This window comes from Oratosquilla oratoria, chromosome 16, assembly GCF_046742065.1.
Source record: "Oratosquilla oratoria isolate Oo_2021 chromosome 16, ASM4674206v1, whole genome shotgun sequence".
Taxonomy (NCBI): domain Eukaryota; kingdom Metazoa; phylum Arthropoda; class Malacostraca; order Stomatopoda; family Squillidae; genus Oratosquilla; species Oratosquilla oratoria.
The window spans coordinates 53466640-53492366 of NC_134792.1; the positions used below are offsets into that span (position 1 = coordinate 53466640).

At 39.4% G+C, this 25727-nt stretch overlaps 1 protein-coding gene across 7 annotated transcripts in view; it reads right to left on the minus strand.

The window, feature by feature from the left end:
* Positions 1–25727, minus strand: part of LOC143034010 (peptidyl-glycine alpha-amidating monooxygenase B-like) — a 194934-nt gene that overhangs the window by 64613 nt on the left and 104594 nt on the right. For all 7 annotated transcript variants that reach the window (XR_012967215.1, XM_076199834.1, XM_076199835.1 and 4 more), the window contains 3 exons: positions 15785–15977; positions 8634–8788; positions 6717–6929 (listed from right to left, as the gene is read on the minus strand). Coding sequence is in view for 6 of the 7 variants with exons in the window: in XM_076199834.1 (XP_076055949.1) it covers positions 6717–6929; positions 8634–8788; positions 15785–15946 (530 nt within the window). In the remaining variant the exon portion in view is untranslated. The remainder of the gene's footprint in view (positions 1–6716; positions 6930–8633; positions 8789–15784; positions 15978–25727) is intronic.

Below are 25727 nucleotides of genomic sequence, written 5' to 3' on the forward strand. Positions count from 1 at the left end.
TTTTTCAACAATTTTGCATTGCCCGAAAAGAAGCTCATATTTTCAATTACTTTATCCATATCATTAATATATATAGCAAACATTATTGGGGCCAGAACTGTTCCTTGTGGAACTCCACTGATCACTTAATCCCAATTAGAGTGTTTGTCTCTTATCACCACTCTCATTTTTCTTTCATGCAAGAAGTCTTCCATCCACTTCAGCAGTTTGCCCTGTATTCCTCCTGCAGTTTCTAATTTCTTTAGCAATTTCTTATGTGGTACCTTATCAAAAGCTTTTTTCAGGTCTAGAAATGCACAATCAGCCCATCCATCTCTTTCTTGTATTACATCTATTAGCCTTGAATAGAAACACATTAAGTTTGTGATGCATGATCATCCTTGTCTAAATCCAAATTGCCTTGGATTTAGTACGTTTTTTCCAAATACCTTTCCCATCTAATTTTTATATTTCTTTTACAAATTTTAGCTTTTATGGATCTGGAAAAGGCTTATGATAGGGTAGACAGAAAGGCACTGTGGGAGGTTATGCAGATTTATGGGATAGGAGGAAAGCTTTTGGGAGCTGTCAAGAGTTTTTATGAGAGTAGTAGAGCATGTGTCAGGATTAGAAATGGAGAGAGTGAGTGGTTTGAAGTAAAGGTGGGACTTCGTCAAGGATGCGTTATGTCGCCCTGGCTGTTCAACTTATACATGGATGGGGTGGTGCGAGAGGTGAATGCTAGGGATTGGAGATGGTTAAAGAAAATGGAGAAAAGTGGGAGGTGAGCCAGCTGTTGTTTGCGGACGACACTGCACTTGTGGCAGGGTCAGAGGAGGGATTGAGGAAGCTGGTGGCAGAGTTTGGGAGAGTATGTGATAGAAGAAAGCTAAAGATAAATGTGGATAAAAGTAAGGTGATGAGATGTACAAGGGGTGAAAGTGGCAGTAGACTGGAAGTGAACATTAAGGGAGAGCGACTGGAGGAAGTGGATAGTTTTAGATACTTGGGTGCAAGTGTAGCAGGAAAAGGTGGAGTGAAGGTGGAGGTAGAATGTAGATTGAGAGAAGCGAGTAAATGCCTTGGTGGTTTAAAGAGTGTAATGAGGAATAGACATTTGGGAATGGATGCGAAGAGGAGACTGTATGAAGGAGTGATTGTACCAACAGCACTGTATGGGGCAGAAACGTGGAATATAAGAGAAGAAGAGAGAAGGAGTTTGAATGTGTTTGAGATGAGGTGTCTGAGAAGTATGGTGGGGGTTACTAGGCTGGATAGAGTGAGAAATGAGGAGGTGAGGAGGAGAACAGGGGTGAAAAAGGATTTGGGAGATAGGGTTGATGAAAGAATATTAGGATGGTTTGGACACATGGAAAGAATGAGTGAAGAAAGACTAGTAAAAGAGGTATGGAAGGCAGATGTGGAGGGAGTGAACATGAGGGGACGTCCTAGGATGAGGTGGATGGATGGGGTGAAGGGGGCTTTGGGGAAGAGGGGAATGTCTGTTGAGGAAGGAAGGGAGAGGACGGAAGACAGAGGTGAGTGGAGAATGGTTGTATATGGATGATGTTGTGAGTGCATGAGGAGGAATAGGCGGGGGGGTGGGGGCCGGGGTAGTATGTGTGAGTAAATTTTGACGCAGCCCGAAGGGATTTCTCCCCGTCCTCGCCTTATATGCAGAGGGGGACGGAGAGGGGGGGTCGCCGATTAAATGAAGCGGCCTTGCTGTGGATGTGCTGTGTCTTGCGACACTGCTTCTGACCCAGGGCGGTGGGCAGGGTGCAGGGATGACCCGTCATCCAGGAGGTGCTCAGATGAGAGGGAGGGTGGGAGGGGTGTGGAGTGTATTTAGGGATGAAATGGGTGGGAGTGTTTTTATGCCTTTCCCTTTTTGGCTACCTCCCTTGTAAGGGGGAAAAAGCCTTGGTATATGTATGTATGTATGTACAAATTTTAGCTATTGTACTTGTAAGGGAGACCGGTCTACAGTTAGTAGGATCTTCATTGTTTCCCCCTTTATATATTGGTACTGTATTTGCTCTTTTCCAGTTTTCTGGAACTTTTCCTTCTTTCAATGAACTGCTTATTAGACTATGTATTTTGCCTGTTAGTTCATTCCTTCATTCTCTCAAAATCCAGTTTGCCATTTCATCTGGTCCATGCAATTTTCTGACATCGAGATTACTCAAGTGATTCATGAATTCATTCCTTGTTACTTCTATCTCTTTCATAGGGGGGACTTTCTCCTCCCACTCAATATCACTAGGTTGTATGTTCTCCCTTGTAAACACCGATTTAAAATGCTTATTCGTAATTCCTGCTATTACTATTTCCTCTGTGTATTCAACTCCTCCTTGTCGTAGTTTCTCTAATTCTTGTTTGTTTTTCAGTTTGTTGTTTACGAATCTGTAAAATAGTCTTGGTTGATCTTTACATTTTTCTATGACATCTTTTTTGTATTTTCTCTTTTCTGCTCTGCATATTTGTACATATTCATTTCTATAACCAGTATATATTTTCCATTTTTCAGGTCTTTTGTCTTTTTTCCATTTTATCCAAGTTTTATCCCTTTTGTCTTTTAACTTCCTACATCTTTTGTTGTATCAGCACTTCACATATCTTTTTTCTTGTTTCTGTTTTGGAACATGCTTTTCCACTCCTTTATAAACTTTTGTCAAAATATTCCATATATCTTCCACTGTTGTTTCCTCCTTGTGTATCCTTTCCCAGTCTGCTTTTTGAAAGAATTCTCTTATTCTATCAAAATTTGTTTTTCCATACATCAATCTTCCCTTTCTATATTGTTTTTTTCCATGTATTTTTCCTCATTTAGTTCCAGTTCAACCAATATGTGGTCACTTTTACTTAGTGTCTTATATTCAATCTTGTCCACTATTTCAAGTTCTAATATGATTATTAGGTCCAGTCTCGATGGTTCTTCCTCATTTCTGTACCTAGTCTTCTCTTGTATCCATTGCGTCATTGTATGTTCTATAATCATATCAAGTAGTACATTTCCCCATAGGTTGTCTCCACCCTTCTTTGTCATCTCTTCCCACCAGATTTTCTTTACAATTAAAGTCACCCATTATAATTATTCTTCCTCCATCTTCCATTATCTTATTTAGTGTTATCCTTGTGTCTTCTAGCATATTTTTGTGTTCTCTCTCTTCCCATGAAGCCGTTTTAGGAGGCACATAAATTACCACAAACTTCCTGCTCTTCCCATTCCTGTCCTCCACTTCCATCATAATCATCTCTACTCTATTCTTTCCATATGTGACATTTCTCACATTTATATCCTTCTTAGTCAGGAACATAACTCCACCCCCTTGTTTTACTTCTCTGTTTCTAATCCAATAATAATATGCACCATGTCCTACACTGTTGGGTGGTAGTGGACCTTTCAATTTTGTCTCTACAATTCCCATTATATCCGGTTCTTTTTCCTTCAGGTAATCATTTGGTTCATTCAAGCCTGTTATTAGGCCATCTATATTTATGTATGACACTTTTAGTTTTCTGCTACTTCCATTGTATTTTCTGTTTCCCTTCCATTTTTTCTGCTATGAACCATTTTCTCACTTTCATATCCACTACTCTACAATAGAATTTCTCTTTGTCTGACTGTTCTGTTCTCGTTTTTTTCCCTTAGCTTCTAGTCTTTTTGCTTTCTCATCCTCCCTTTCCTCCTTATTCATCTCTCTTTTTATCCATACCTGTTTATATTGATCACTTTTTGCTAGTTTCCCTGTTTTTGCTAAGATATTCTCTGGTGTTGTTTGTGACCTGAATATAACCTTAATTGGTCTGGTCTTATCTGCATTGTATTTCCCTATTCTATATATTTAATTTCTTTCCCTGTTTCTGGTTCATCTTCTTGAACTACTTCTAATATCTTATTTACTTTTTCCTTCTCCTTTACTCTTGTAGTCCTATTTGGATTATGCTTCTCTTCCATCTTTAATATAATTATACATTTCTTTTTATTCACTAAGTCTCTTACTATATTCTCCTTCTCCCTCATCACTTTAATAACTGTGTCCTTAGTTTGTTCTTTCATTTGTTGTTTCACTATATCTCTAAATTCAATTTTATTGTTCTCTTGTACTTTTTTCCAACCACTTCTTTTGCTATGGACTCTTTATTCTCTTTATTATTCCTCTAATTCCTTATTCTCATCCTTTATTTCTCTTAAATGTCTTTTTAATTCTTCTATTTCTTTAGTTAGGTTTTGTTTCTTCTTCTTTAGTTCTTCCAGTTTATCAACTCTTTGTGTAACCAGTGTTAATTGGTTAAACCTAACCTCCCATGCTTCATTCATTTTTTCTAGCTTCTCTAGATTTACTAGTCGGGGGAAGTTGTCATCTCCTCCCTCATTATACCCATAAAAGCAATTATCTTCTCTTTCCATTGAGCTGCTATCATCTATATTTCTGCTTTTGATACCTCTGCTCCCCTGCTCTACCTCATCTGTGTGTTCTGTACATCTTTTGTTGACACCCTTTCTGATGTCTGGGGCCCATTCGTCCTTCTCCTCATTTCCTTCCATTTTCCTCAATAATGTCTCCCCTTCTCCTTTTTCTTCACCTTCCCACTACACCATGAGCTTTCCCCTTCCCTTCTAATACAACTCAGGTACTCCCTCATCGTTGATATCGACGAAACTTGAAGTTTTCTTGGACTTCCAAACTTAGGTGTCACTTCGACCGGTGTGTGTTTGTGTGTGTGTATTTATCTAGTTGTATTATGCGGGAAGGGAGCTCTGCTCATAATGACTCATCTTTGTACCTGTGTGTGTGTATTTACCTAGTTGTATTTTACAGGACGAGAGCTATGCTCGTAGTGACCCACTTTTGTATCTCTCCGCATCCAGTTTGTTCTTAAAACTTTGTATAGTTTCGGCACTCATTGTTTCCCCGTGTGTGTGTGTATTTACCTAGTTGTATTTTACAGGAAGAGAGCTATGCTCGTAGTGATCCACCTTTGTATCTTTCCACATCCAGTTTGTTCTTAAAATCTTGTATAATTTTAGCACTGTTTCCTCATTCACTTTGTTCCAGATATCTATTACTCTGTGTGGGAAGCTATTCTTTTCCAGATCTCTTCTGTAACTGTCCTTCTTAAGTTTCTTCTCTTGTCCTCTTGTTTTTCTTGTCCCACTTTAATAAGTTGTCTCTATCAAGAATTTCCATCCCTTTCATAATTCTGTAGATGGTTATCAAATCACCTCTTTCTCTTCTTTGTTACCGGGTTGGTAGATTTAGTTTATCCAATCTTTGTTCGTATGTCAAATTAGAGAGTACTGGTGCCATCTTTGTCATTGCTCTTGAATTCTTTCTAGTTTCTTTATTTATTTATTTCTTTTAACTAGGTGTCCATAGTGTTGCAGCATATTCCAGTTTTGGTCTTATCAGTGTGACTAATATTTTCTTTACCATTTCTTCATCCATGTAGTCAAAGGCTACTTTCATTTATCTTAATAAGTTAAAAGTTTCTCCAACTAATTTGTTGACATGTTTGTCTGGTGTCATGTCATTAGAGATAGTTAATCCTATGTCTCTTTCCAAGTTGACTTTCTTAGCTTCCTTTGTACCAATTTTATATTGACCCAATATTCTATTTTTGCTTTTTCCAAAGTCCATTATACTACATTTCTTGATGTTGAAGTTCACTTCCCACTTCTGACTCCATTTCCAGATTCTGTCCAGGTCTTCTTGAAGTGATTTGCAGTATTCCTCTGTAATTACTATCTTTAGTAGTTTTGTATCATCTGCAAAGAAGTTCATATAACATTCCACACCTTCATCCATGTCATTTATATATATGGCAAACATTATCAGAGCCAGTGCAGAGCCTTGTGGGACTCCACATATCATATCTTTCCAATTTGAGTTCTTGTCTCTAAGTACCACCCTCATTTTTCTCCTGTTCAAGAAAGCTTTCATATATTCCAATAACTTTCCTTGTATTCCACTTATTATTTCAATTTTTCTTGGTAGCTTTTTGTGTGGTACTTTGTCAAAAGCCTTTTGTAAGTCCAAGAAAGCACAATCTGCCCATCCATCTGTTTCTTGTATTATTTCTATTAATCTTGAGTAAAAGCATATCAAGTTTGTGGTACATGATCTTCCACTTCTAAAACCAAGTTGTTTAGGATTTAGAATTTGGTTCTCTTCCAAGTGTTTAATCCATTTATTCCTAATAACTTTTTTGCATATTTTTGCCTCTGTGCTTGTAAGGGATACAGATCTATAGTTTGTTGGATTTTCTTTGTCTCCTCCTTTGTATATTGGTACAATATTTGCATTTTTCCAAACTTGTGGTACTTATCCTTCTTTGAGTGAGAAGTAGAAGGAAAAGTGAGTGTGTGCGTACATAATTCTTATGAGCCATTGTGACATAATGAATCCCTACCACCCCACTGAACTATTCCATCTCCTCTACACACACCCTAACAAACACCTTTCCTCTACTGTACAAATATTCCACCACTGTTATTTTCTCTCCTTCACCCCATTTACAGCATTTCCACTTTGTTCCTGTATCCATTCAATCATACACATTTTGCAGATTAATGAATGACATATTCTAGAGTAATTTAGTTAAATGGCAAACTATTTCATTCCAATGAAGACACCCCAGCCCCCATCCTCCCCATCCAAGAATGGTTCATTCAATTGAAGAGTTTTGCCTCTTAAACCCCCAACTACAAGAACATCCAGCCCTGAACTCACGGAATTTGTGTCATGGTCATCTGAAGTCCTGAGTGGTCCTTGATCCCGTCCTCCAAAGGATTTGCATAGTGAATCTGTAATGTCAGGTAACGAATACCTGATGTACCCCCTATGCGGAACCCAACGTCAGGAGGTAAGTGTGTGGAGGGCGCATTCTTGGCCCATGCATACATGATCCTACCATTTGCGCACACACCATGGTGACCACAATCCCTGTAGAAAGAAGTGGTTATCAACTGATTGAAGACAAATTAATTTTGTATGCAAATACTGCATATGCCTATTACACACATGCCACATGAACATGCACTGCCATATAACACATCTTTAGTTTGGCATGGAATATTTGGGAAAAATTAAATTACCACTTTTTCCATAAACATTTTCATTAAAATACTTCAAGGATGTAAATACCATATTCATAATACATATTAGAATATTTGAATAATGACTACAAGATGAAGGGAAAATAAATGTAAATTGAGTTGGACAGGATGCAAGGATGACCCGTCATCCAGGAGGTGCCAAGATAAGAGGGAGGGAGGAGGGTGGAGGGAAGAGGAATATATAGGAAATGGAATGGATGGGAGTGGTTTCTATGCCTTTTTCTTTTTGGCTACCCCCCCATGTAGGGGGAAAAAGCCTTTGGTATATGTATGTATATATGAGTTGTATCCATTTTCAATATGGAATATTCAATAGGTTTTTCTGGAACAACTTAGTTCCATGGTAATTGCTACTAAGTTATATCACTTTCCACAAATTCATGCTCCATATTTTCACAAAACAGATGATTAGGCCTACTTTGAGAAATTTACCAATTATTCTATTTAAAGAATAACAAATACAGTATTCTTGAGCTGGATATCTTGACTATTTAATGAAGCAAAGGGAGGGGGATTCCTATCACTCACTCTACTTCATTTAGCTGATTTCTGTCACATACATGGGTATAGAGTGGCAGTATTCTTACCATATACCAACAGCTTTTTTCCTCTTCCAAAGGAGGTATCAAAAAGAAAAAGAAAAAAAAAGAAAGAAAAAAAAAAAAAGGTGCATAAAATTCCCTCCCACCCATTCCATCCCCACATACTCCACCCACATTCACCCCTTCCCTCCCTCTTATCTTGGCTCCTCCTGGATGATGGGTCATCCCTGGATCTCACCCACTACTCTGGGTCATAAGCAATGTGGGAAGACACAGCACATACACAGTAAGGTCATTTTATTTAATCGGCAACCCCTCTCTCTGTCCCCTCATACAGAAAAAAAGAAGACGGGTAGAAATCTCTTCAGGCTGCATCAAAATATCATTCACACATATTCCCTCCCCCTATCCCCCACCACTCCCTTCCGTGCACCACACCATCATCCATACACAATCATTCTCCACATTGTCCTCATTTACCCCATCCATCCATCTCATCCTTGGTCGTCCCCTCATGTTCCTTCCTTCCACCTCTGCCTTCCATACCAGTTTTACTAATCTATTTTCACTCATTCTTTCCATGTTTCTAAACTATCCCAATACTAAACTATCCACTCTATCTCCCAACTCCCTTTCCACCCATGCTCTCCTCCTAACCTCCTCATTTCTCACTCTATCCAGCCTAGTAACACCTACCATACTTCTCACGCATTTCATCTCAAACACATTCAAACTCTTCCTTTCTTATGTTCCATGTTTCTACCCCATAAAGTAATAGAGGCATTGAAAAATGGAAAGGAGGATGGAAGATAGAAGGAAAAAAAAAAAAAAAAATTCCTCTATTGACAAATGATGTATGATTGTGGTCCACAGGGATCCATTAAGTACTGTACTAACTACATAGATGCATGCAGTAAAAATTCCAGGACAAGGGTCTACATGATGAAAGTATTAACTGGAAAATATACATTATTTTGGTGAATACATACCACCAGCCATTATTAAAATATGCTCCATTTACATCAGTGCAGCCAAACAGCAACATGTGGTGGGCACGATTGGCTGAAGCTATGGGCTCATATTTGATGACCCATTCTTCCACTGTCTCATTCAGGGCCATGGCAGTACACCAGTAAGCATCATGCTGTGGAGATAAACAACTTAGAATTTTTTACATCATAGCATGACAAAGACACTATACTATACAGATGAACCCAGAAACTACAGACTAAAGTGGAGAACTACTAGTCTGTTAAAGCCATCTGTCCATAGGTTCCGTGTGTTGAATGTAATGTATATAAATAAAGGGTCATATTAATTACCAAGGATTACCATCAACTGGTGGACTGGCTGGTGAGATTATCTAATGTTTGTTTAATAGAGGGTAGAGTGCTGCAAGACTGAAAAAATGCCCGTATAGTTCCACTTTACAAGGGAAAAAGGGACAAGTGTGAGTGTAGTAATTTCAGAGGGATCAGTTTGTTAATTGTTGTTGGGAAGGCTTATGGGAGGGTTATGATTGAGAGGATTAGGAGAGGTACAGAGGGAGTAATTGGTGAGGAACAGTGTGGGTTTAGGACAGGCAGGGGTTGCATGGATCAGATTTTTGTGGTAAGAGAGATATGTGAGAAAGCTTTAGGAAAATGTAAGGATGTTTTTTGGGCCTTTATGGAATTGGAAAAGGCTTATGACAGGGTAGACAGGAAGACACTGAGGGAGGTATTGCAGATATATGGGATAGGAGGAAAACTGTTAAGAGCAGTCAAGAGTTTCTACAATAGTAGAGCTTGTCATAGGATTAGAAATGGATACAGTGAGTGGTTTGAGGTAAAGGTGGGACTTTGCCACAGCTGTGTTATGTCGCCTTGGCTGTTCAATTTATACATGGATGGGGTGGTGTGAGAGGTAAATGCAAGGGTAATGGGTCGGGAATTGGAGACGGTTAAAGAAAATGGAGAAAAGTAGGATATAAGCCAGTTGTTGTTTGCTGACAACACTGCACTTGTGGCAGGATCAGAGGGATTGAGGAAGTTAGTGACAAAGTTTGGGAAGGTGTGCAAAAGAAGTTGAAGATAAATGTGGGTAAAAGGTGATAAGATGTACAAAGGGAGAAAGTGGCAGCAGACTGGAAGTGAGTATTAAGGGATATTTTTCAATACTTGGGTGCGAATGTGGCGGGAAAGGGAGGAGTGGAGGTGGAGGTAGAATGTTGAGAAAAGCAAGTAAATGCCTTGGAGGATTAAAAAGTGTAATGAGAAATAGACATTTGAGAATGGATGGTAAAAGGAGATTGTATAAAGGAGTGATTGTGCCGACAGCACTGTATGGAGCAGAAACATGGAACATAATAGAGGAAAAGAGGAGATTGAATGTGTATGAGATGAGGTGCCTGAGAAGTATGATAGGGGTTACTAGACTGGACAGGAAAACAAGGTGAGGAAAACAGGGGTGGAGAGGGAGTTGAAAGATAGGGTTGATGAAAGAGTATTGGGATGGTTTGGACACATGGAAAGAATGAGTGAAGAAAGATTAGTAAAAGAGGTGTGGAAGGCAAAGGTACGAGTGAACATGAGGGGGGTGACCAAGGATGAGATGGATGGATGGGGTAAAAGGGACATTGGGAAAGAAGGGAATGTCTGTTGAGGAAAAAATTGGGAAGACAAAAGATACCGATGAATGGAGAATGGTTGTATATGGATGATGCTGTGATGCATAAAAAGGGAGTGGGTGGGGGATGGGTGGTTGAGGGAATATGTGTGAAAAAATGACTTGACACTGCCCAAAGGAGTTCTCTCAGTCTTCTCTTTTTCTGCATGAAGGACGGAGAGGGGTAGTCGCCAATTTAATGAAGCAGTCTTGCTGTGGATGTGCTGTGTCTTGCGACACTGCTTTTGACCCAGCCCAGTGGACAAGATGCAGGGATGACCCGTCATCCAAGAAGGAAGAGGTTTGAATAGGAGTGAGTACGTGGGGATGGTATGGGTGGGTGTGAATTTGATGTCTTTGTTTTTTGGCAACCTCCTTTGTAATGGGGAAAAAAATTGGTATATGTATGTACCATCAACTCCAATGATATTTATAGTTTTCAGTTAACAATGGCATAGATAAATTATCTGTTATATTATATCGTACCTGTAAGTTTTAAAGCATTTGGCCGCATCAATACCGATATTCAAGATGTAATACACCACCGACAACTCGTAGTTCGACGCAAGCTTCGAGACGCCAAGTTTGTTTATGTTTGTTGAGGACGGTCATGCTAGTGGCCGTCCAGAGCCTTCAGGTACCATACAGTCATCCGGACATCGTCCGGAGATACCAGGACATCGTCCGGACACCGTATGTTACCGTCTAGATAAGGTCATACCAATTGCCGACAAGTAGCATCTTTGGACCAACAAATAACTCAATATGACCGACAAGCAACATATAAATTAACATAATGCTTGTTTTTGTGTTGGAAATTGTATATGCTACTTGTCGGTCATTCTGAGTTACTTGTCAGTTCAAATATGTTACTTGTCGATCGACTGGTAAGCGTCGGCAGTTTGGGACAGGGTTTGACGGCAGAGAAAAATATTTCTTTATGATTTATCAGAAATAATTTTCACCACAAAAACAAGCATCATGTTAACTTGTATGTTGTTTGTCCTAAAGGTACTGGACGGTGTCCGGACGGCTCTGGACAGTACCGGACGGTAATAACAAGACCCGTTGTGGAAGAAGAACTAATGGAAGTCTCAGGATGGACCTATCTTTAATGTTGAGTAGTAGGAGTAGGACTAAGACAAAATGCACCGTCTTATATGAGTACGTTTTAATCTTACCGAAAAACCTGAGCTACGAGGGAGTTCTGTTACTACGGTTAACTCCCATCACGTCCACATTATCATCATCATCATCATCATCATCATCATCATTATTATTATTACTATACCACATTTCATTATATCTGCACGTCTGAAATAATAATAATACATACATACATATGTATGTATGTATGTATTATTATCATTATTATACCACATTTCATCATATCTGCACGTCTGAAATGATGTGGCCATGTCAATATTAAGAATCAAGATTTCCGATATGCCGTATATATGTTAACTTGACCGACAATACGAATTCCCAGGAAGTTCATGGCGTCTCGAAGATCACGTAGAGTTGTCGGTAGTGTATCACATCTTATCTCGATATAGATGCGGCCAAATGATTTGAACATTACAGAAACGATAAACTACGACACAAATAATTTGTTTATGCCACTATTAACTAAAAACAGCTATCATCGGAGTTGTCGGCAGTTGTCGGTAATTAATACGACCGCAAACACTTAATCATACAGTCATGCCCTAAATCTTGGTACAGTATTAATATGATATTGTTATTATTTAAAAGAACATTCAGTAATGTAGCCCTAAGTGCATATATGAGCGTGTGGGACAAAAGAAAACAAATAAACCTCAGAACTATACATATATATATATATATATATATATATATATATATATATATATATATATATATATATATATATATATATATATATATAGTTCGTCCACAATTGAAATATGTTGTTTCCGTATGGTCACCGAATCTCATTAAAGACAATGACAGATTGGAAAAAGTACAACAGCGAGCCACAAAACTAATTCCAAATATAAAAAATCATACGAAAATCGACTAAAACATATGAATCTGTTTTCCCTAAAAAACGTAAACTCAGAGGTGACTTGATGCAGGTCTTTAAGATTCTAAAGGGAATTGACATCAAAAGTGACAAAATTTTCACGAAATTCCGACAAGAAATAATGGTCTCAAACTGTCAGGAAATAGATTTAATTTAGAAGTGGGTAGAAACAACTTCATCAACCGTGTAGTTAAGGAATGGAATAAAGTTCCTGCAGAGGCAGTGCAATGTGATTCAGTTCGAAGCTTTAAGATTCATTTATATAACCACCTAAGCAAGATGCTGTAATACCTGCCATTTATTATTTACTTATTTGTTATTATTTGTCTGTTTATTATTTCATTATCATTTATTATTAATCTGTCAATTTATTACTATTTACTATTTACCTGTTTGTTTATCATTTAACTTTACTTATTTTATTCATTACTATTTATATTATTATATTTTCAATTTATGTATCTATTTATTTATTATATATATATATATATATATATATATATACTTTTTTTTCATCGGACCTAGTTATGGACCAAAAGGTCTCCTGTCGGCATACTCTTTTGTAAATCCTCCTTTGTAAATATACACACACACACACACGTATATATATATATATACACACACACACAAACATATATATAATATATATACATATATAATATATATATATATATATATATATATATATATATATATATATATACACAACTTCTAAAGAATGTGAAGAAATACAGTTTTCCATATATATACATAAATACTTGGACATAGCGTAGACTAGTGTTGTTCTGTTACACTGGTTGGAGGCGTTGGGGATCAACCATTTTTTGTTCTCTTTATTGCGTCGCCTCGGTGACTGGTGCTTTCCATCAACGGGGGTAACGAAGAAAATGCGTGGCGATTGCCAACAATACATTACACTTACAATTTCAAACATCTGTCTGTCTATTTACAAATATTTACAATATGGAACTGAGTAAGGACAATCAGTATCTATTTTAACTCTATATAAATTTTTATATACAGGAAGTGATGAATTATAACTACTATCTTTTATATGGTTGAATTTTCCGGCTGAGATGAAGGTGTTCTCGGCGGTTGAACCTCAGGCCAAGCCAACTTGACCGAGGGTCAGATCACACAATAGGTGGTCCGTTGATGCTTGCTGCTTCCACCAAGATCTGACGCGGAGTAACCAATGCATGCGCGTAAGCATACTAGTATACAATATTTCTCAAGGGCAAGTACAAAAGCATACCGGCATTTCTTGGAACAATAGCTTAGGTGATATAGCCCAAGCCTGAACAATACATGAATACAAATCTAAACATAATCATTGCAAATCAAGGATATAGATTAATTTGTAACTGTATTAATTTGAAGTTAAGTATGATACAATTGATGAGTTGGCGATGGGACCCAACGAGGGTTGCTCCTTTCCTGTATACTACAATTGGGTAAACACACACACACACACACACACACACACACACACACACACACACACACACACACACACACACACACACACACAGTTGGTAGAGCGCTGAACTGGGAAGCAGAAGTGCTCCCAGTAGCCAGTTCGAATCCTGCCCAGGGCCGAAATTATTTCGGTATCGCTGTGCCTCGGGTCGTTACTCTGACTCTCGTGGGCGGGGAGTTGGGTGTGTGTGTGTGTGCAAGGTCATAGCATTACCCATAGATCGGACCTACGAGCTCTGAGCTCTCTTCCAGGAGGGAAATAGCTGTCGATCACGAGTCCAACACGTGATCCAAAGACCAAGTGAATATACACACACACACACACACACACACAGATCATCGTCGACTTACCCCTATCGGTTCCAAACGATTATTCACAATGCGATGTTGTCGTAAGTCGAGTCAACTTAAAGTAAAACAAAAATACCGTATCTATATTACTGTGTAATAATATAATCGTCTTAAGTCCTATCTAATATTTTTTCTTAATTAATTCTTATCATAATCAACTTTAATTCATTCACTCTACCATTATATTTTCGTTCGTTGTGTCACCGTTCTCTCAGTATTGAATATGTGTCATATTGATTTGTCTGGTATAGTTCAAATGAACCTCCTGAGACCTTGGACCTTCTGCTACCAATGATGTATAGAAGATATAATTTCATATTATCAAGCTACCAACAATGAACCACATTTTGACTATACCAGTTGATTATGGTAAGAATGAATTAAGGAAATGTTGATTGGATAGGACTTAAAAACGATTACATCATTACAGAGTCTAATGTACGTAAGTTATTTTTTACTTAAGCTGACTCGACTTACGACTAGATCGCATTACGAACAATCATTTCAACTACTATATCATCTAAGCTATTTCAAGTATTTATGCATCTATATGGAAAACTTTATTTTTTCATATTCTTTATACATGTGTGCATTTATCTAATTGCATTTACCTTATTGTAGTATACAGGAAAGGAGTAACGTTTGTTGGATCCCGTCTCCTATTCTCTAATTTTCTGACATACCATGTACAGTTCCAACTCTATATCTTTGATTTCCAATTATCATATTTAGATATGAAGTCATGTATTGTCTGAGGTTGGGCTATATCACCTTCTAAGCTATTCCACATAATTATGCATCTATACGGAAAACTGTATTTCTTCACATCCTGTGTGTGTGTGTGTGTGTGTGTGTGTGTGTGTGTGTGTGTGTGTGTGTGTGTGTGTGTGTGTGTGTGTGTGTGTGTGTGTGTGTGTGTGTGTGTGTTTGTATATATATAAATCATATAATATAAATTCTTATTCGGGTTTTGAGTGACAAGTTGATGAGGGGATACACTGATATGCATAGAGTGCAGTGAATTCCCCTTCCCCACCTTCCATTCCTATCCCCCATCATACTACGCACCGAGCAAGCAACGTTACCCATTTCTAGCTCGACTCAACGAAACGAAGACCAAGACCAAATGGCCCAAAGGAGCTATCACACAAAGGGCTATTTTCCTCCGACTGTTGGAGCAGATTTGCAGCCCATAGCAGCTTTCGGGGAAGGAATCTGATGTGCTGGAGGAAAAAAAATCCTCCATTATATCAAAAGATGATTTGTCGACGGAAAAAGTTCTGGAGGTGGGTGGTATCGCCGATTAATCGAAGGTTGGAGGGAAAACAGCTCAGTGTGATAACTATTTCAGACAGCGGTATATTATACTGTTCACGAAATATATGTGAAATACATGAAATGATTATAATTCTATTAAAGATTCGTCGTTCTTTGTGTCTTACTATTCCTTCAAGGTTTGATGAACTCCTTTATCAACCGAGAAGGTATGTAGTTCTGTCAATGCATGTGAATGCTAAGTGTGGAAGGGTGACCAAGATTAAAGTTCACACCAGCAGCGTAGTTATTATGGGAAACAGAAGGATTTCTTTTTCATTTAATGTTTTCCACGAGACTCACCACTTGTGGCGTGACTCCGGGCATGAGGAACTCCTTCAAGTAGGTTTGAGTGGACCCAGATTCGCCCTCCCTGGAGAAATGGCGCGCAAAGGCCTGCCCCATCGGGAAGGCCAGCGCCAGCAGCCAGCCCAGGGCCGTCGCCAAGATGTGTCCGCCTCCCATAGTCGGGTCCTCGGAACCGCCTCACTAATTCCTGAAAAGAAAGAATAAATAAATAAATGAATTAAATAAATACTTTAAAAAATAATCATTTATATTAAATAAGATAGATAAATAAAATATAATCATCCCGGTCTCATCAACTTTATCAATATGTGATGTGGGAAATAACATAAATCTATATGTTCTTTGACTTATGTCCTGTACACAACACACATGCACGACGGACCTCTGAAGATATTCTTAGTTTCTAGACATCATAAATAAACCAGCAAATCAATAGAATACGCAAATACAAGTAAACGTTCAAAAGCATCCTCAAGGTACATTCCCCGCGCAGTTATCGTTCTAGTGAAGGAATAAATACTGTCCTGTCGGGGTGGGGAGTCTTGGATCACGTGTTCGACTCGTGATCGACAGATATTGCCCTACCGGATGAGAGCTCTGGGTTTCCAGTATCTATCACCCGGTCTGTGGTCATAGCTGTGGCCTTACACACACACACACACACACACACACACACACACACACACACACACACACACACACACACACACACACACACACACACACACACAAACTCACACACACACACACACACACACACAGGGAAGAAGAGACAAATAAGGCAAATAGAGAGAGAGAGGAGAGAGGGAAAGAGAGAATGAATGGGCCTAAATAACATGTAATCAAGCGAGAGATGGGAGGGGAGAGGGGGGGAGGGGAGAGGAGGAGGGGAAAGGGAGGGTGAGAGAGGGGGATTGGTGGAAGATAAGTAGGGGGAATGGAGGGCACGCGACCGTGTTAACACACCTGCCTGCTCGGGATGACAGCTCCTCTCACATGTCAATTCGTGCGCAGGTAACGCCACACACACACACACACGTACACACACACACATACACACACACACACACACACACCTGGGGTCGGAGTCCGTAACAGGTGGGTGGGCGGGGAAAGGGTGTGTGGATGGGGGGTGGGGGGGGGGTGGAGACGCATATTTTTTTCCCCAGCACCTTCAATACAGAGACGCCGCACTTTTTTGAAAGGTTTTGTTTTGTTTTAGTGCCTGGCGTCTCCGTCTTTTAGATGTCAAATGTTGGAGACTCAAAGGAGGTGAGTGGGAGGACTCTCTGAGCGCGGTGCCACGAGGTTTGGTGCAAGAATCGATCAGGAGTGCCAAATAGATATATATATATATATATATTTATATATACATATATATGTATATATACATACATATATATACACATATACATATATATACATATATATATATATATATATATATGTGTGTGTGTGTGTGTGTGTATGTGTGTATGTGTGTGATGAATAAATATATATATATATATGTATATATATGTATATATATACGTATATATATATATATCAAGGGCTTTTTTTCCCTTACAAGAAAGGTAGCCACTCCCACCCATTTCATTCCCACCCATTCCACTCCCACCCATTCCACTCCCATTCACTCCCCCTCCCTCCCTCTTATCTTGGCTCCTCCTGGATGACGGTTCATCCCTGCATCGCGCCCACTGCCCTGGGTCAGAAGCAATGCGGCAAGACACAGCACATCCACAGCAAGGCCGCTTCATTTAATCAGCGAACCCCCTCTCCGTCCCGTCATGCAGAAAAAGAGAAGACGGGGGAAAATGCCTTCGGGCTCGGTCAAAATAACATAAGAACATAAGAATAAAAGGAGACTGCAAGAGACCATAAGGCCTACACTAGGCAGCTCCGTATCCATCACCACCTGTCATCCCCATCTATAAAGTTGTCTAATCGTTTTTTAAAACAACTGATAGTTTCAGCGCTTACTACATTACTAAGTTTATTCCATTCGTCGACCACCCTATTAGTAAACCAATTCTTGCCTATTTCCTTCTTAAACCTAAATTTGTCCAGTTTATACCCATTACTGCGAGTCCTGCCCTGTTGTTTTATTATGATGACCTTGTTTGCATCACCCTTGTTATAGCCTTTGATCCACTTGAACACTTCTATTAGATCACCCCGCACTCTGCGTCTTTCCAGAGAGTGTAAGCTTAGGTGCCTAAGCCTCTCTTCGTAAGGCAAATTTCCGAGTCCATGTATAATTTTGGTCATTCTTCTCTGTAATGATTCTAGTGAATTTATGTCCATTCTGTAGGACGGAGACCAAAACTGTACCGCATAGTCAAGGATGGGTCTAACTATCGCTAGATAGTTTAATAATTACCTCTGCACTTCTATTCGTTACCGTCCTAGTAAATATTATTTACACATAACCACTCCCTAACACCACATCCCCCACCCACTCTCTTCCATGCATCACAGCACCACCTATACACAACCATTCTTTACTCATCCCTATCTTCTGTCTTCTCCCTTCATCAACAGACATCCCCCTCTTTCTCAACACCCCTTTTACCCCATCTATCCACCTCATCCTCGGTCGCCCCTTACTGTTCACTCCATCCACATCTGCCTTCTACATTTCTTTTACTATTTTTTCACTGATTCTTGAATATTTAAACGAATAAATAAATAAATATATAAATTGGAAAACGAAGAGAATAAAAATAAATTAATAGCAAAGACCCCATAGAAGGGTGGCAGGGAGAGGAAAGGGGTTAATCGATATTAGGCTACAGCCCCTTCCCGGCCGACGGAGTGCCAGCGAGATGAATAAAATCGCCTGGCGACAAACAGAATACAAAGTGCCGCCTGCTTCGAAAGGAAGGGGGTGTAACATTACGAGAACGTTACTTGTGTTTTGGCGCCAAGGGAGTGAAGGAGACTCGAATGGGTTGCTGGATTTTATTATGGTTAGTGCGAGTGTCGACCTAGAATAGGTCGGCGGTCGGGGCTCCGAGGCTGCCCTAACCGCAAAAGCGACCGCGTGGGCCTGGGTCGCGCGCCGCTGGTTACAAGTACAGAAGAGAACTGAACATGGAGATCCAAGCTTGTTTCCTTATATACCATTCTTGCGTACTGAAAGGTAGCGGAGGACCCAGACTGATCGAAACATGGCTCGGCAGGGCCTAGTTTGTGCTTTCATGAGGATACAAATGCCTGTAGTAGAGGCGTAATATGGACTTAACCTACACAAAAGTAATACAAGGCCGAAGGCCAGCTGTTTCTACAACACATATACATTCCATGTCCATCTCATTTCTGCAGCGGGGATACTATAAGCCAAAATATCGCGTAAAGCACATGTGGGGGACTCTGTTCACCACAGGGGTATTCATAGTCAGCTACAGCTTCACTGCTAAAGGGGTGCCACGCGGATGAATAAAATCAATCATTTCTGAAGCCTAAGGGTCTTGTTCAGTGTGTGTGTGTGTGTGTGTGTGTGTGTGTGTGTGTGTGTGTGTGTGTGTGTGTGTGTGTGTGTGTGTGTGTGTGTGCGTGTGTGATCCTTACTCCTGACCCTTTCTGGGATGATGCAAACCGTGATCGATCAGAGAGCCTGAGCAAAGGTGCCCTCCCACCCCACCACCACGGCCCACGCAACGTGTTGCGCGCTTCTTCCAACAGATTGAATTTCTCGCCCAAAGTTGATTGCGCGCTCAGGTCTTTGGCTTAAAATTGAGTTAGCAACACTTTCACCATGCTATAAACCTGTATAAATACGTGTAACTGTGTGTGTGTGTGTGTGTGTGTGTGTGTGTGTGTGTGTGTGTGTGTGTGTGTGTGTGTGTGTGTGTGTGTGTGTGTGTGTATTTTCCTAGTTGTATTTACCTAGTTGTATTTTACGGGAAGGGGAGCTATGCTCGTGGTGTCCCGTCTTCATATCTTGTTTTATCTAGACTGTTTTTAAATTCGTGTATCGTTTTTGCACACACCACATTCTCATCTAACTTGTTCCAAACGTCTATTAACCTGTGGGGAAAGCTGTTCTTTTTCAGGTCTTTTCTATAAATGTCTTTCTTGATTTTCTTTCCGTATCATCTTGTATCTCTACTATCCCATTTTATTAGATCCTCACTATCAATAGTTTCTATGCCTTTCATGATTCTATTAATAGTTATCAAGTCTCCTCTCTCTCTCTCTTCTTTGCTCTAATGTCTGTTGCTCAAGTTTTGCTAGTCTCTCCTCATATGATAGTTCTGAGAGTGTTGGTGCCAATTTCGTAATTGCTCTGTATTCTTTCAAGTTTTGTTATACATTTTTGTACTTGGTGACCACGTCGTCGCTGCATACTCCAATCTTGGTCTTATCAAAGTAACCAGTATTTTCTTCACCATTTCTTCGTCCAAGTATGTAAATGCCACTTAGATTGTTCTTATTGAATTATAAGTTTATCGAAAAATGGTGTTTACATGTTTCTCAGGGACATACTATTCATAATAATGACTCCCAGGTCCTTCTCGTTTTCTACTTTTTTAATTTCTTCGTCTCCCAATTTATATGATCCCACTATTCTTTTTTTGCTTCCAAATTCCCATTATACTACACTTCTTAATATTGAATTCCATCTCCCACTTCCTACTCCATCCCCATACTTTATTGAGATCACTCTGTAGCAACTCACTATCTTCTACAGTGTTCACTTTTTTCAACAATTTTGCATTATCCGCAAAGAAGCTCATATAACTTTCAATTACTTTATCCATATCATTAATATATATAGCAAACATTATTGGGGCCAGAACTGTTCCTTGTGGAACTCCACTAATCACTTCATACCAATTAGAGTGTTTGTCTCTTATCACCACTCTCATTTTTCTTTCATGCAAGAAGTCTTCCATCCACTTCAGCAGTCTGCCCTGTATTCATCCTGCAGTTTCTAAATTCTTTAGCAACTTCTTATGTGGCACCTTATCAAAAGCATTTTTAGGTCTAGAAATGCACAATCAGCCCATCCATCTCTTGTATTACATCTATTAGCCTTGAATAGAAACACATTAAGTTTGTGACGCATGATCGTCCTTGTCTAAATCGAAATTGCCTTGGATTTAGTACTTTTTTCCAAATGCCTTACCCATCTAATTTTGATCTTTCTTCCACAAATTTTAGTTATCGTACTTGTAAGAGAGACCGGTCTATGTTTATTAGGGTCTTCCTTGTTTCCCCCTTTATATACTGGCACTATATTCGCTTTTTTCCAATCTTCTGGAACTTTTCCTTCTTTCAATGAACTGCTTATTAAACTATGTATTTTGTCTGTTAGTTCATTCCTGCATTCTCTCAAAATCCAGTTTACCATTTCATCTGGTCCATGCGATTTTCTGACATCGAGATTATTCAAGTGACTCATTATTTCTTTCCTTGTTACTTCTATATCTTTCATAGGGGGGACTTTCTCCTCCCACTCGACATCTCTGGGTTGTATGTTCTCCCTCGTAAACACCGATTTAAAATGCTTGTTCATAATTTCTGCCATTTCTATTTCCTCTGTGCATTCAACTCCTTGTCGTAGTTTCTCTAATTCTTGTTTTTTCAGTTTGTTGTTTACGAATCTGTAAAATAGTTTTGGTTGATCTTTACATTTTTCTATGACATCTTTTTCATATTTTCTCTTTTCTTCTCTGCACACTTGTACATATTCATTTCTATAACTAGTATATATTTTCCATTTTTCAGGTCTTTTGTCTTTTTTCCATTTTATCCAAGCTTTATCCCTTTTGTCTTTTAACTCCCTACATTTTTTGTTGTACCAACACTTTACATATCCTTTTTCTTGCTTTTGTTTTGGAACATACTTTTCCACTCCTTTATAAATTTTTGTCAAAATATTCCATTTCTCTTCTACTGTTGTTTCCTCCTTGTGTATCCTTTCCCAGTCTGCTTTTTGAAAGAATTCTCTTATTTTATAAAAAAAAAAAAAAAAATCATACATCAATCTTCCCTTTCTATATTGTTCATTTTTATCTATGTAATTTTTCCTCATTTAGTTCCAGTTCAACCTATATGTGATCACTTTTACTTATTGATGTCTTATATTCAATCTTGTCCACTATTTCAGGTTGTGATGTGTTTATTAGGTCCAGTTTTGATGGTTCATCCTCATTTCTATACCTAGTATTCTCTTGTATCCATTGCATCATTGTATGTTCTATAATCATATCAAGTAGTACATTTCTCCATAGGTTGTCTCCACCCTTCACTGTCATCTCTTCCCACCAGATTTCTTTTAAATTAAAGTCACCCATTATAACTATTCTTCCTCCATCTTCCCTTATCTTAGTGTTATCCTTGTCTCTTCTAGCATACTTTTGTGTTCTCTCTCTTCCCACGAAGCCGTTTTAGGAGGCACATAATTTACCACAAACTTCCTGCTCTTCCCATCCCTGTCCTCCACTTCCATCATAATCATCTCTACTCTATTCTTTCCATATGTGACATTCCTCACATTTATATCCTTCTTAGTCAGGAACATAATTCCACCTCCTTGTTTTACCTCTCTGTTTCTAATCCAATAATTATATGCACCATGTCCTACACTGTTGGGTGGTAATGGACCTTTCAATTTTGTCTCTACAATTCCCATTATGTCTGGTTCTTTTTCCTTCAGGTAATCATTCAGTTCGTTCAAGCCTGTTATTAAGCCATCTATATTTGTGTAAAACACTTTTAATTTTCTGCTACTTCCATCGTGTTTTCTGTTTCCCTTCCGTTTTTCTCTGCTATGAACCATTTCCTCACTTTCATATCCACTACTCTCCAATAGAATTTCTCTTTGTCTGGCTCTGTTCTTTACTCGTTTTTTCCTTAGCTTCTAAACTTTATTTCTCGTCCTCTCTTTCCTCTTTATTCATTTCTCTTTTTATCCATACATGTTTATATTGATCACTGTTTGGTAGTTTCCCTGTTTTTGCTAAGATATTCTCTGCTGTCGTTTGTAACCTGAATTTAACCTTAATTGGTCTGGTCTTATCTGCATTGTATTTCTCTATTCTATATATTTCTTCAGTTTCTTTCCCTGTTTCTTGTTCATCTTCTTGAACTACTTCTAATATCTTGTTTACCTTTTCCTTCTCTTTTACTCTTGTAGTCCTATTTGGATTATGCTTCTCTTCCATCCCTAATATAACTATACATTTCTTTTTGTCCGCTAAGCCTCTTACTATATTCTCCATCTCTCTCATCACTTTAATAACTGTGTCCTTAGTTTGTTCTTTCATCTGTTGTGTCACTGTATCTCTAAATGCAATTTTGTTGTTCTGTTGGACTTTTCTCCGAACCTGTGCTTCTTTTGCTATGGACTTTTTATTCTCTTATTCTTCTTTAATTCCTCATTCTCATCTTTTACTTCTTTTAACTGTCTTTTTAATTCTTCTATTTCTTCAGTTAGGTTTTGATTCTCCTTCTTTAGTTCTTCCAGTTTATCAACTCTGGGTAACTAGTGTTAATTGGTTAAACCTAACCTCCCATGCTTTGTTCATTTTTTTTAGTTTTTCTTGTAGATTTACTAGTCGGGGGAGGTTGTCATCTCCATCATTAAATCCATAAAAAGCAGTTATCTTCTCTTTCCATTGAGCTGCTATTATCTATATATCTGCTTTTGACACATCTGCTCCCCTGTTCTACCTCATCTGTGTGTTCTGCACACCTCTTGTTGACACCCCTTCTAACGTCCAGGGCCCGTTCGTCCCCTTCCTCATTTCCTTCCTCCTTTTTCTTCACCTCACTACACCACGAGCTTTCCCCTTCCCTACTAATACAACAAAGGTACTCCCTCGTTGTGGAGATCGAGGAAACTTGATTTTTTCTTGGAGTTCCAAACTTCACTGTCAATTCGACCGACGTGTGTGTGTGTGTGTGTGTGTGTGTGTGTGTGTGTGTGTGTGTGTGTGTGTGTGTGTGTGTGTGTGTGTGTGTGTGTGCGTGTGTGTGTGTGTGTATTCACCTTGGTCTTTGGATCACGTGTTGGACTCGTGATTTCGGCCCTGTGTGTGTGTGTGTGTGTGTGTGTGTGTGTGTGTGTGTGTGTGTGTGTGTGTGTGTGTGTGTGTGTGTGTGTGTGTGTGTGTGTGTGTGTGTGTGTGTATTCACTTGGTCTTTGGATCACGTGTTGGACTCGTGATCGACAGCTATTTCCCTCCTGAAAGAGAGCTCAGAGCTCGTAGGTCCGATCTATGGGTAATGCTATGATCTTGCACACACACACACACACCCAACTCCCCGCCCACGAGAGTTGGAGTAACACCCCTCAGCGCTGCGATACTGATATTATTTCAGCCCCGGGCGAGGATCGAACCCGGACCTCCGTAGTGGCAGGCCAGAGCTCTAACCACAGCGCCATGAGGTGTGTGTGTGTGTGTGTGTGTGTGTGTGTGTGTGTGTGTGTGTGTGTGTGTGTGTGTGTGTGTGTGTGTGTGTGTGTGTGTTAGCTTTTGTGTGCACACACTTGAAAAATAAAATGTCATCTTGCTTTCGGTCACCCCCCAATCTGGTTTTCATTTATTGTCGATTTGATGTCTTAAAAAAAAGCCACACATCGTTCATCTGGCAGCTACACGACTCTCATTTTCACATTCTTCTCTTTTTTTCCTTGTTTCTCTCACCTATGTGTGCATCAAAGGTTATAGAAATACAAAATAAAAATAAATAAATAAATAACAAGGTTTGGTACCTCTGGCGTTTAAGTCACAAATCTGTGTTGGGGCAATTTGTGACATCATAAGAATATGTTGCTGTCCTTTGCCGATGCTCGACCAATCACCGTTTATTTACAAGCTCCTGTCCGGAGCGCTCTGATTTGTGAAAATCATCGTCTAAACTTGCTATTTGAAAGGTTGATAATACAAGATCAAACTGAAAAAACGTATCTTTCAACAGTTAGAATTTACTGTTTGTACACCCCCATGGACGGGGGAATGGGGGTGAGGTAGTGTGTGTGAGCAAAAATTTTTGACGCAGCCCGAAGGGATTTCTCCCCGTCCTCTCCTTTATATGGGGGGACGGAGAGGGGGGGTCGCCGATTTAATGAAGCGGCCTTGCTGTGGATGTGCTGTGTCCTGCGACACTGCTTCTGACCCAGGGCAGTGGACAGGGTGCAGGGATGACCCGTCATCTAGGAGGTGCTAAGATGGGAGGGAGGGTGGAGGGGTGTGGAGTGTTTTCGGGGATGAAATGGGTGGGAATGTTTTTGTGCCTTGTCCTTTTTGGCTACCCCCCTGGTAAGGAAAAAAAAAAGCCTTGGTATATGTATGTACACCCAAATTCGGTGCTCGGTTTTGAACGATACGACGAAGTAATCTCGCGTTATTCTCGATTCCGTTTGTTTATCTTCGCACGTTAAACGCGACATGAGACGGGTCCCTTTACCCGGGATCCGGGCCGGATAGCGACTGTCAAAACAGCGACAGTCATAATAGCGACTTCATAAGGGCGACGCAATCAGGTGAGCGACTTTCAAAACGGCGACTGTCCTAATGGCGACCGCATTATAACAGCGACTGTAACAATAGCGACTTTACTATCGACCGGTCAGAATGGTCGCAGACTTATGTTTCAATTGCTTGTGGTTTCGTGTTTGTATTTACGCGTTCAGTTGTTTTTACTTTGTGAGATAGGTTCAGAATGAAATATGCTCAAAAGGTCGCAGACTTATGTTTCTATCGCTCATATTTATTTGTTTGTGTTTACATGTTTGTGTTCTCTTCGTGAGATAAGTTCACTGAAGTGAATTTACTGGTCGGTTGCTCAGTCGTCGGTTTTTTAATTCTTTTAATAATATTTTTCTTTCAATAATAAGTAAATAATAATAGCAACATTTAGGATTGGCCGAAACGTCGTACCCTGCAGAGTTCTTGCCGAAACGTCAGTTGCTGAAACGTCT